Raw genomic sequence first — 12,472 nt, forward strand, 5'->3', positions numbered from 1 at the left:
ATATATATATATATATATATAACTGTATCAAAACACATTTTAACAGACTTCACAGCTTATTAAAGCTTCAGTTTATAGGCATTCATATGAAAGATTTCTAATACGGAATGTTCATTTAGAATTCTTCACTGGGCTTCCAGTGTTCTACATCAGAAATGCAGAAGTTCTTCTTCAGTGCAATGTCAGACATTTTACCTCTGTTCATTTATGCTTTTCTTTCAAGGTTTCCCAAATTTTACTTTGGATCTTCATTTTTGTATGCTTGACTTATTTCCTTCCGTATATTTTCAGGTAAGGCAGGTTGATATCTGTATAAATATCCATATGGACGAAGATGATAAACGAGGTATTCTAACTCATACATGGTTGTAGGATCAACATAGTGAAAAGAAACTGCAAGATCAGAACAGCAACCAGGACCCTAAAAAAGTAGAGGAAACAGACATTGTTAAATAAGTAGCACATTGTTAAAATACAGTATGCACAAAGTGATAGAGAAAACACTAACTTTAACAGAATCCAATAATTAAAGCAGGCAGGGTTTAAAGAGACACCTAATTTATTAGACCTGGAAGAAAGGATTTTTTAAAGTTCCTATTGATTTAAAACCAAATATGAAATTGAAAAAAGTAGAGGAAACAGACATTGTTAAATAAGTAGCACATTGTTAAAATACAGTATGCACAAAGTGATAGAGAAAACACTAACTTTAACAGAATCCAATAATTAAAGCAGGCAGGGTTTAAAGAGACACCTAATTTATTAGACCTGGAAGAAAGGATTTTTTAAAGTTCCTATTGATTTAAAACCAAATATGAAATTGCTAAAGCATTTCAAATTGAAATAATATTCTCTTACTCTACAGTGTTTCAGCAGAAAAAAATCTTGAGACTTTTTTCAATACAAAGGATAAAGCTCTATTTCTTCAAGTTTTGCTTTCTCTTCACAATTTTCTCACTATCAATTTTCGTTTGGCTGAGCTCCAGAAAGGTACCTTCAGAACATTCAGTAACTAGAAAGCCTTGCCAGTTATGTGTCTGCAATCTAATACTTCATCTACACATTAACCCAAATAGTAGGAGAGGAAGTTTTGAGTCAAACCTAGGTTTGAATCCAAATTTTGCCTACTGGTGTATGACACTGGCAAGTTATTAAATCTTTATAAGCATCAATTTCCCCATCTGCAAAAGATGGTTAAAGGAGATAATGTGCATGAAATGCTTAGGACTATGCTTTGCCTATAATATATGCTCAATAAATGTCAGCTATTATTGATAGAACAATCACATTCAGGTGGCCCTCAGTAAGTCAGAGTTTTAAACCTTCATTCACACTTACGTAATTCTCATACATTCCTAATACAGTTGGTATGAGAACAAGTTTAAAACAAAACAAAATAAAAATACAACAAACAGGAATGAAAACGCATAAAAATGTAGAAAACTGGAAAAAAAACCTGGTCATAGAATTAAACAATCACGGGTCACTTGGGGATCAGAACTGGTATCTGGAGAATGTTTCTGGTGACTCCAACAAAACTGGGGTCCTATCTAATGTCTTTGCAAGGACCCAAGGAGAAAGACAGTCTGGTAAGTTACCACAGAATATTCATATTGACCTACTAAAATTGAACATTTAATAATTTATGTTTGGAAGTATGCAGCTGACAATGCTTAAAAATTATCAAGAATTATTCATTGTATTTTCTCTGGCCTGATTCTCAACTTTTCCTTTGAAACACTGTTTGTGAAATCTTGGACAACTATGTAGGCACTAAAATATTATCTGGTGCCTACTTTTTAAAGCTTGAGGGAACATAATAGAAACAATTATGAAAAGTAAACTGTAAGTCAACTTGTGATTACCTCTGTACAATAGGTATATATGAACCACATAATGTAGTTTAATATTTTCTAATAGCCACATTTAAAAAGTAAAAGTAGGTGAAATTAATTTAATGTAATTTAATCTTACTGAATAAATCCATATTATTTTTTCAATATGTAATATTTTTAAAATTATTAATGAAATCATTCTTTTCAGTTGTGCTAAGACCTTGAAATCAGTCATTAATTTTATAATTAAAGCACATCTCAATGTGGACTTGTCACATTTCTAGCGCACAATGGTTAATGTTAGTGGCTATATACTGGCCAGTACATATTGAACTAAAATACCAGAACAATAGCAGTTAGTTTTAAATTGCAGATCCTCTATGGAAGCAATTTTATTTGACTCTGAAGTATTGTAATAATATTTTTACAAGATTTGCTGCATTAATTATGTTACACTCTATTGTATTATTGCTTTTTAATGGATGGTCAGGATATTGTTATTATTAAGCATTATAAGCAACAAAATATAATAAAACAGCCATAATTATTAAAAATAAAAAAGTTCTTTGCATATTATTATGGTTATTTAAAAAACTCAAGAGTCAAGTGAAAAATCATCCAAAATAAGGAATCTAAGAACAGCGCCAGATTTTAAAGATGCTTTAAAAAACCAAAAGCTTTCATATATATAGGCTAAGAAGTTTTAAGAAAGAGTCTAAGTAGAATAGTAACAAAAATATTAGATACCTAGGGAAATACTTAAGAAGGAATAAAATTCTGAAGAAAACTATAGAACTTCACTAGGGGACCTAAAAGGCAAACTAAAAAATCCTGGGCAATTATGTCCACTGTCCTTAAATTAATAAATTTATACTCAAGGAAAAAGACATAAGAGTTGCCAGAACAGTCTTAGATTAATAACTTAAATATTTTGTAAAGCTACAAGGTTATAAACATATGGTGCTGAGCCAAAACCAAATAGAACAATGGAACAGAACTTGAAATTCAGACACTGATCCTACACTATACCATAGTGTATGATAAAGGAGGTATTTTAAATCAGTAAGTAATGAAAAAATGGTATTGAAATAATTAGTTAACAATTTTTTAAAAATCAGGAGCTCTCTACCTCATCATATGCTAGTAAGTTTCAGATGAATTAGAGTTAATGTAAATAAAACTGACAAAATAATAGAATAAGTCATATTTAATCATTTCTGACCTATGAAAGAGGCAATTTCACATGTAGAAGGAAATATTTAAATATATAGGCAAAAGTAGGTTTACAGTTGTTCATAGCCTATATAATATGAGAAACATGCAAATTAACCATCCCTCCACTATGCTCAAGCCACGGCCACAAGCCAATCAGGAGCGAGTATGCAAATTAACCCAACTAAGATGGCGGTGGCCATGGAGCTGGAGCCAGCAGGAGGCTTGGGTTGCCCCTGGCGATGGAGGAAGCCAAGCTTCCCGCCTGCCCTGGCCGGCCCTCAGCTCTGCTCAAGGCTACAAAGTTTCAATTATAGAAGATAAATAAATACCAGAAAAAAAGGAGAGGCTGGGAGCTTGGGTCGTCGGGGGGCTTGGCCAGCCTGAAAACGGCCCTCAGCCCCTCACCCAGGCTGGCCACACCCCCATGGGGTGAGGGTCCCCGCTGGGGGGCTTGGCCAGCCTGAAAACAGCCATCAGCCCCTCACCCAGGCTGGCCAGGCACCCCAGCGGGACCCCCACCCTGATCTGGGACACCCTTCCGGGCAAACCAGCTGGCCCCCACCCGTGCACCAGGCCTCTATCCTATAAAAGGGTAATATGCAAACTGACCCTAACAGCAAAACGACTGGGAATGAATGGTCACTATGACACACACTGACCACCAGGGGGCAGACACTCAATGCAGGAGCTGCCCCCTGGTGGTCAGTGTGCTCCCAAAGGGGCAGCTCTACTCAGCCACAAGCCAGGTTGACGGCTGCCAGCACAGCAGTGGTGGCGGGAGCCTCTCCTGCCTCCTCAGCAGTGCTAAAGATGTCTGACTGCAGCTTAGGCCTGCTCCCCCCTGGCAAGTGGACATCCCCCGAGGGCTCCCAGAGGGATGTCTGACTGCCAGCTTAGGCCAGATCCCCCTGGGGAGTAGGCCTAAGCCAGCAGGTGAACATCCCCTGAGGGGTCCCAGACTGCAAGAGGGCACAGGCTGGGCTGAGGGACCACCCCCCGAGTGCACAAATTTTTGTGCACCAGGCCTCTAGTGGAAAAAATAAAATAATACAAGGATAAACTGTTTCAGATACTCTAAACTGTAAACCTATTTTTGCCTACTCCTTTTGTGTGTGTGTGTGTGTGTATTTACATATAAATATAAATACACACACGTCTATTTTAAATCCACTATATTATGACTGCAAATTCTCTGGTGAAAAGTCTATTTCTAGAGAACAGACTCACTTATAGGGAATTGAGAAGGTGAAATGAGAAGGGAACTGTATGAAAAGTAAAGTTCTGAACAACCAACTTAAGACCATAAACTCCGATCAACTAGAATATTTTACACTCTCACTTGCTATATAAAATTTTCCTACGCTGTATTTTTAGTGAGTACTACAGAGAATGTATGTATGATATTTAGGATGGCTTTAAAATAGTAACTCAGGGAGAAAAAGTAATAAATAATGGATGAGTAATAGAAGTTTGATTTCACATTGTGTTTATATAGAATCTTCTAAGAGAGAAGAGGCAACATTGGAAGTCTGGGTCAGTATTGGCACTCCCAAATCTATTTTATAGTTTTCAATATAACTGAATAAATTTTTACATAAAAAACTAGTTTTTGCCATCCATTTTAAAACAGACTACAATTTAAATAAAAGGTGCACTATAAGCCCTGGCCAGGTGGCTCGGCTGGAGCATCGCCCTGTACACCAAAAGGTTGCAGGTTTGATTCCTGGTTAGGATACCTAAACTTCAGGTTGCTCTGGATGGAAAGCAAACAAAAAAAGCCCCTGGTCAAGAACTACTATTTTGGTGATGATTTGAAAGTGCTGGCCTTTCTTGTGGACTGAAGGGTCCTGGGTTTGATTCCAGTCAAGGGCACATACCTCAGTTGCAGGCTCCTTCTGGGCCCAGGCCCTGGTCAAGGTTCATGCAATAGGCAACCAATCAATGTGTCTCTCACACTGATAGTTCTATCTGTCTTTCCCTCTCTCTAAAAATCAATGAAAAAATATCCTCAGGCGAGGATTAAAAAAAAAGTTATAGTCTGTGAAGAGAATGATGGCATGACGTATCTTATTTTTATCATAGGGCCAGAGAAAAGAAGGCACAGGATTCTAGTAACTTGCCTAGAGGCATTATTAATTAGCTAGAGGCCTGGCCTGCATCCTCTCACAATCCGGGACCCCTTGGGGGATGTCGGACTACCGGTTTCGGCCTGGAGGGATGTAAAAGTGTGCGAAGCAGCAGGCGGCTGGGGCGCTGCTCCCACTCATCCTGGCCCTGCTGAGCCTGCTGCCGCTCGGTGGCACTGCTGCAGAGGCGGGAGAGGTTCGTGCTGCTGCAGCTATGTTCGCCATCTGTGAGCCTGGAGTCTGGCGCCCATCCGTCAGCTAAGGGGCGCTCCCACTGTGGGGGTACACTGACCACCAGGAGGCAGCTCCTGCATTGAGCATCTGTACCCCTGGTGGTCAGTGCACATCATAGCTATGGGCTGGTTGTCCGGTCATCTAGTAGCTTAGGCTTTTATATACATAGACCAGAGGCCTGGGGCACAAATTTGTGCACCAGTGGGATCCCTTGGTCTGGCCTGCAGGATTGGGCCAAAACCGGCTCTCAGACATCCCCCAAGAGGTCCCAGATTACGAGAGGGCGCAGGCCACTGGTGCATGATCGGGGCCAGGGAGGGACCGTGGGAGAGCTCCAGGGTGTGTCTGGCCCGTCTCGCTCAGTCCCGATAGACCGGACCCCAGCAGCAAGCTAACCTACCAGTCGGAGCATCCGCCCCCTGGTGGTCAGTGCACGTCATAGTGACTGGTCGACCGGTCAACTGTCTGTCACCTGGTGGTCAGTGCACGTCATAGTGAGCAGTTGAGTGGCCTTAGTATATCATTAGCATATTATGCTCTGATTGGCTGAACGGCTGACCAAATGACCGGACACTTAGCATATTAGGCTTTTATTATATAGGATAGATAACAGAACTGAGTATAAAAGCTGGGTTTTGTGATGCCTGGACTCTTTCAGTCATTCACTGCTGTAATTGGTCATAATAGTGAAAACCCAGCAACAGTCTATTAAATGTTCATATGCAGGAGAATGGATAAATTACAGTACATTCATATATTAGGTTATTACAGAGAAGTCTAAATTAATAAAGCAGATACATAGATTAATGTTGATAAGTTTTACTATATGATATAATTCCATTTATTTAAAAATCTGTAAAACAATACTATATATTATTTATGGACACAGAAACATGTAGGAAAAATATAAAAACAAGTCTGGCAATGATAAATATTAAATCCATGATATTATTTGAAGAAGGAGGTAGGAGAAATGGATTGGGGAGGATACACAGGCCTCAACTATATCTATAACCTTTTTCTTTTAAAAAAATCTGGAGCAAATGTAGCAAAAGATTAATATTTGGTAAACTTGGTTTGTTGGTACAAGACATACTTTTCTCAAATATTTTTACATCTGAAAAATTTAATAAAATAATGTAATTTAAAATTCTCAAGAATTTATAAGTTAAATGAGAGCTAAGACTTATTAAGTACTTATTGTGTGATAGACACTGCACTGCACTGTAATTACAACTGGATGAGAAAGGTAGATCATATCCATTTTACAAATGAGAAAAATGATGCTAGGAAGTTAGGCAAATTCTGTCCATACCACGTCATTCAACTATTAAGTAGGTCTTTCTGAACCTCAGAGTCTTTTGATGTATTGTTTCTTAGCCACCCAAACTAGAGTACCCCCACTCTACTCTGTGTCACTCTGCATCCCCTTGCATGGCTTTTTCTTCAGGACACTAACCACAACCTAGAATCACATTATATCTTAATTAGTCTGTGTGTTTATTGTATGTCTCCTCATCTAGTATATAAAGTTAATGAGAACTGGAACTTGGCCATATTTATTGCTATAGTCCCAGTGCCTGGCATATAGTAGTACTAATATTTGTTGAATGACTGAGTATTGCTGACACTCATATTGTTATTTACTGTGTTATACTGTCACTCTACATAAAAAGACTAAAGGAGATTCTCAGTGTTACTAAAGAAACATACACATATTAGTTGGGTTTTTTTTAAAGTAAGCAAAAGTCAGTCTAAATATTTATATTGTAATAAAATTTCTAAACTTACCTCTACAGGAGGGTAATAGTTATAATTCCAATACCAAAATGTTTTAGGTAAATAACCCTTGATTAAGTGGTGCTCTGGTACAAAGGGATGAAAAGTTTCTTTTCCAATGGTATCTCTGGAATCTCCCGCTTCTACATTTATAATTTCCATGCATCTTCCCAGTGCTAAATCTTCAATGGAGGAACTATGTGTACATTTCTCTGTTTTAAACGCATCAACAAATCTCTTCAAGGCTTCTTTGCTCAGTACATATCCTGCTCCTCCACTCATGTAGCCCTGCTTAACATAGGGCTTAAATCTTCTCCCAAAGTAAATGGGTTCTTCAGGGCTGTGTTTTGAGAGAAGCCATCTCAAATTGTCTAGTATAACATATGTATCGTCATCGGCTTTCATAAACCAATCAGCATCTTCTAGATAGTGATCATGAACATACTGAAAAGCTTTAATTGTTTTCCAGCATAGCTGGTCTCTGCCTTCTCTGGTTTCTAATCCCACAGCAGGGAAGTCTTTGTTTTCTTCTGAACTCATAAACAACACTTTATTACAGCGCTGGGCCCATGTAGCTTTGACATGTTTAGCCTTTTTCTCTAGATTTTGAGGTCCTGTCATAACCCAGCAAAGAATTTTAACCTTCTGATAGAGGTTTTCAGCGATGTCAGTGTTCTCATCTATTAAACAGAAAATTTCAAAGTTACATTTACATATAATGTGAAATCCAAATAAATTATGTTGAAGAAGACATTTTCTTAAACAGTATCAAAGAACCACCCCACCCCCTGTCCCTGTTTCTATTTACCTAGCTACCATTAGTGATTTAACTGAAAGAAAACAAAACTCAACCTAATATGAACTGTCATTCTGATCTATTGGTTTCATGTCAATCTTATCCAGGAGATCAGTGGAGCTAACAAGAGTTGTCACTATGACTTCAATTTTTCAATAATTTTTCATTGCTCTGAATAAACTCTGAAAGGCAGGAAAGACATGCTGCTGAAGTGGCAGTTTATTTTGAAGCTCACAAGAGTCCACTGTTATGAATTTCCATAAGTACCCTAAGGTGGCTTTTTAAAAAAAAGTTTTCCTAACTACCCGTTTCATGAAGAAGCATTAATACAGAGTTGAGATTACTTCCAATAGTACTATACCTCATTACAAAATCCAAAACCACCAGTCAGAAAAAGAACATATGAATAGGAAGAGGTAGTATTTCCAAGATCATCTAGAGTAGTGTTTTTTAAAGTATGGGTTTGCAAAGAAATGTGTAAGGAGCATATGCCAGAATATAAAGCAGCATATTAATTTTTTCATTGAAGAAGTTTTGCTTCTCCCTCCACCTCTACAAAAGTCCTAAGCAGTGAGCTGAAATGATTTATATCCTGGTGCAAGCTCCTTATCTGGATGCAGGTAAGTAACAAACAATTCACTGGCTGTCATGTCAAAACCACATTTTGAGTAACAATATGCAGAGGAAGAGTTCAACTATAGGATTCTAAATCAGTGCTTTGTGAAGGACCAATTTTTATATACAATAATTTGAGATCTATACTTTTACAAATATGCTAAAAATGAAATACTGAAAAATAAAAATCATATATAAAATCCAAGCCCTAGTAAGTTTTTATATTTAGATTTAGACAAAATTATTATCAAATTACCATAAAATGTCTTTTAATCGTGATTTCAATACTTCTTTAGTTGTGGACCAGCATGAGTCTGCAAAACCACACTTGTATAGCAATGCTCTAGGCATAATCCTCAGAAAGCACATCCTTAAAGTTAAGGTCAACCAGTGAGTTAAGAAAGCTAACACCTGTGAAAAAGTAACAACTAAAGACATAAATTTCTAGGTAACTGATTGAGAGGGAATAAAAGGCAAGGTTGGGAAAGGACATGAAAATATACTTATGCCCCAATAAATATCAAGAATTCACAATCTAAAAACGGACAAAATCACCCTATTTTCAATCAGAGAAAATTCATGGTTCTTATACGTGGGAGCCCAATTTCCTAGCTATATAGACATACCAAATCCTAAATGGAAAGGGAAGATGATGGTGGAAGCAGGAATCTGCAATATGTTTCACTAAGAGCAAGAAAATTTTCTCCCCACTGTTGGTAGATATTCTTTCTCATTCTTTCAATTACTCACTCATTAATGACTTTGTAGTAAGCATGTGCTAGCCCAGGAGATAACAGGATGAATAAGATACATTTGCAAACCAATACTTGCCACATACTAAGAGATGCTATAATTTCTGAGGCATGTACAAAGGGTTTGATGTGCTGTGGGAAAAGAAAGCAGTGGCTGGCAAATCCTATGGAGCAGTGCAATGGAAAGTTGGCTAGAACAAAGAAGGGGGGATAAAGCAATATCAGCAAAAATAAGAGATAATGCAGAAAATACATCTTTAAATGAGTAGATGCTCACCTAAAGAAAGGACAAAAGGCATGGTGAAGTTTGGTTGAGGCCTGATCAGGGGAAAAGCACTATAGATTGAGAGAAGAAATCTGAAAAATGGTAAAGAAAGTGAACTGCTAGATTTAAGTGACAAATGTGATTGACTGGTAAGCAAAGAAAAGCATCTACCATGACTGCAACGTTTCTGACTTGGGCAGATGGTAATAAGATATATAAAATATGGGATACAGAAGGTAGAGTAAGTTTCAGAAGTAGGAAAGAAAAGGAGTTCATCCGCATGTTAAATTTGAGAGGAACAGAACTTTTAGCATACCCTACATTTTGTGGGCCTTGTAGGAGGACAAATTAGGTACCTAATATATGTGCCTGCTGTAAGGTCAACCTAGCACAGCTTACTAGTAGTAGAGGAGCCTCAATCCAATTGATCATTTCAAGACCTATAGCAATGCTACAGAGCAAATGCACAGTGATTAAACTGCTTTACAATAAGAACACCTGCTCAGAGCTGAATCACTGTTATATAAACATTCACACAACATAAAATAAGCTGTAATATGCTTGCTAGTTCACAAAACTCAACCAAGATCTGACACCTTGCCCTACAACCACCACTTGAGAGGTAGGAAAGAAATAATTTACTGCCAGAAAGATAACAGAAACAACTGTTAATGAGGACCCTCTGCATCCTAGAATTCTAATTGTTTTCAAGCTGGTTGCATTTTTTTCTGTCAAATAAACCACAAAATTTGCAGTGATCTTTGAATTGTGTTAATGCCTTTTTATAGTGTCTAGAACTGGGTTAAAGATAAAGACAATAGCCCTAGCCGGTTTGGCTCAGTAGATAGAGCGTTGGCCTTCGGACTGAAGGGTCCTGAGTTGGATTCTGGTCAAGGGCACATGGCCAGGTTGCGGGCTCGATCCCCACTGGGGGGCGTGCAGGAGGCAGCCAATCAATGATTCTCTCTCACTGAATGTTTCTGTCTCTCTCCCTCTCCCTTCCTCTCTGAAATCAATAATATATATATGTGTGTGTATGTATATATATATATAAATAAAAGATAAAGACAATAAGGGAGAGATGGGAATTAAAACTATGGGGGTTGATGACATCACACAGGCAAAGAAGAGCCAAAGGACAGAGACTTGGAGAAAGCCTACATTTAAAGGGCACACAGAGGGCTCAATTGAGAAAACCTAGTTAGAGATATGAGGCAAGGAGAAAATGAAGTCATTATAACACACCCTTAGTTTTTTAATTCCCTAGTTCTTTATGCTTCTAAAAAGGAAACAAGATAAGTGATATTAACTATTGATAAAATTATAAATTAAAATTTATGTATACCTCTTGTGTTTCTCTAAGAAAACACAACTAAGCAAAAAAAAAGACCAAAACAAGATGATAGCAAAAAACAAAAATGCAGATATAAACCATGATAACACAATCAGACTAAATAAAAATTTTCAGAAACAAATCTAGACTTAAAAGTTTTGCCTTTTGCCAAATTACAGTTTCTGAACTATTTCTACTGAAAAATAAATTCAAAATTAATATTTTACTACCTAAGTTTGTCTGGCAATTTCCTTCTTCTGAGGCAAACTGAGAATTGTCATTTAACATCTAAAATTAAGATCACTTTTATCAAAAGATATACTGTGATGTAACAAAATTCATATAACTCTTTGCAATTCTTTCAATACTTACATAGACTGAAAAATACTGTTTAATACTGAAAAATACTCCTTAATAAAGTAATCCATACCTTTATGTTGGCTAACATCTGCATTGAAGTTCATCTGTCCTTCTAGATGATTCTGTCCATTATCATCTGAATGCCTAGCATGAGGATCATTATGAAGAATCTTGGGTTGGGTGTCACCCTGTTCTCCCAACAAAATACTAAATAGCTGAGAACATAAAACAAATCCAACTGCTGATCTACAGAGGAAGATTAAAAAATTCAGCCAAGATTTAGAGGCCATTTCCCAAAAGTGTATTTCTGTAAGAAAAAAAATAGGATGTTATAAACTATAGAGCATTATACATACCAAAAGTAAAAAGTCTCATAACTTTTAGCTATACTGGAAAGTTAGTTCTTTTCATATAAGAGAACATATCTAAGAATATTTAACTTCTACCTATGCACAGGAGATAAAAGGATGAATTTACTGCTAAAACAGCACATTATGGACAAGTCAAAAAATGAATAATCATTGTTGAGATGGGACATGGGTAAATACGAGTATGGGAAAATATGATTCAATCAAAATCATTTGAGGAACATTTTAAAAATACAGATTTCCTGGCTCAACAACTGAAATTACAGATGCAAAGTGCTGGGACAACTAAAATTTATATTTTTACTTTATTTTTTAAGGAAAAGGTTTGTATTATTCTTTGTTTAAAACAACAACAACAACAACAACAACAACAAAGTAAGCAATAAAGCACTGCATGAAGAAAGAAATCACTCTAAATCCTAGAAATAACTTTTGATGAATATCATTACAGAGATGTAACATCCTATCTAATAAAGAGGGATATGAACATTGATCGTCATGCCGCCACAAAGATGGCAGCGCTCAGAGCCACAAGATGGTGGTGCCCAGTCCCCTCAGCTCCGCCCGAGTCCCCTAGTCCTTTCAGCCCCACCGGGGGTGTGGGGGTGTAGGGGGGTGGCAGGTGCGCGATGCAGCTGGACCTGCCCTCAGGCGGGTCCAACTGCTCCTTGCACCAGCCGCCAGAGTCCCACAGTCCTTTCAGCCCAGCCGGGGATGTGGCAGGTGCACAGTGCGGCTGGACCTGCCTTTAGCCCCCCCGCCACCCAGGGCCGGCCTGAAGTACAGGCAAGCCT

General features: G+C 37.8%; 1 protein-coding gene across 6 annotated transcripts in view; it reads right to left on the reverse strand.

Annotated features, from left to right (window-relative positions):
* C1GALT1 (core 1 synthase, glycoprotein-N-acetylgalactosamine 3-beta-galactosyltransferase 1) overlaps nucleotides 1-12,472 on the reverse strand; it is a 33,459-nt gene that overhangs the window by 1,979 nt on the left and 19,008 nt on the right. For 4 of the 6 annotated variants that reach the window (XM_014547637.1, XM_014547636.1, XM_014547639.1 and 1 more), the window contains 3 exons: nucleotides 11,381-11,617; nucleotides 7,202-7,869; nucleotides 196-421 (listed from right to left, as the gene is read on the reverse strand). In XM_014547637.1, coding sequence (XP_014403123.1) covers nucleotides 236-421; nucleotides 7,202-7,869; nucleotides 11,381-11,617 — 1,091 coding nt within the window. In that variant the 3' untranslated portion in view covers nucleotides 196-235. Of the gene's footprint in view, nucleotides 1-195; nucleotides 422-7,159; nucleotides 7,870-11,380; nucleotides 11,618-12,472 lie in introns of those variants that run through there. The other 2 variants (XM_014547638.1, XM_014547640.1) reach the window with 2 other exon arrangements.

This window comes from Myotis brandtii, unplaced genomic scaffold (genome assembly GCF_000412655.1).
Source record: "Myotis brandtii unplaced genomic scaffold, ASM41265v1 scaffold48, whole genome shotgun sequence".
Classification (NCBI taxonomy): Eukaryota; Metazoa; Chordata; class Mammalia; order Chiroptera; family Vespertilionidae; genus Myotis; species Myotis brandtii.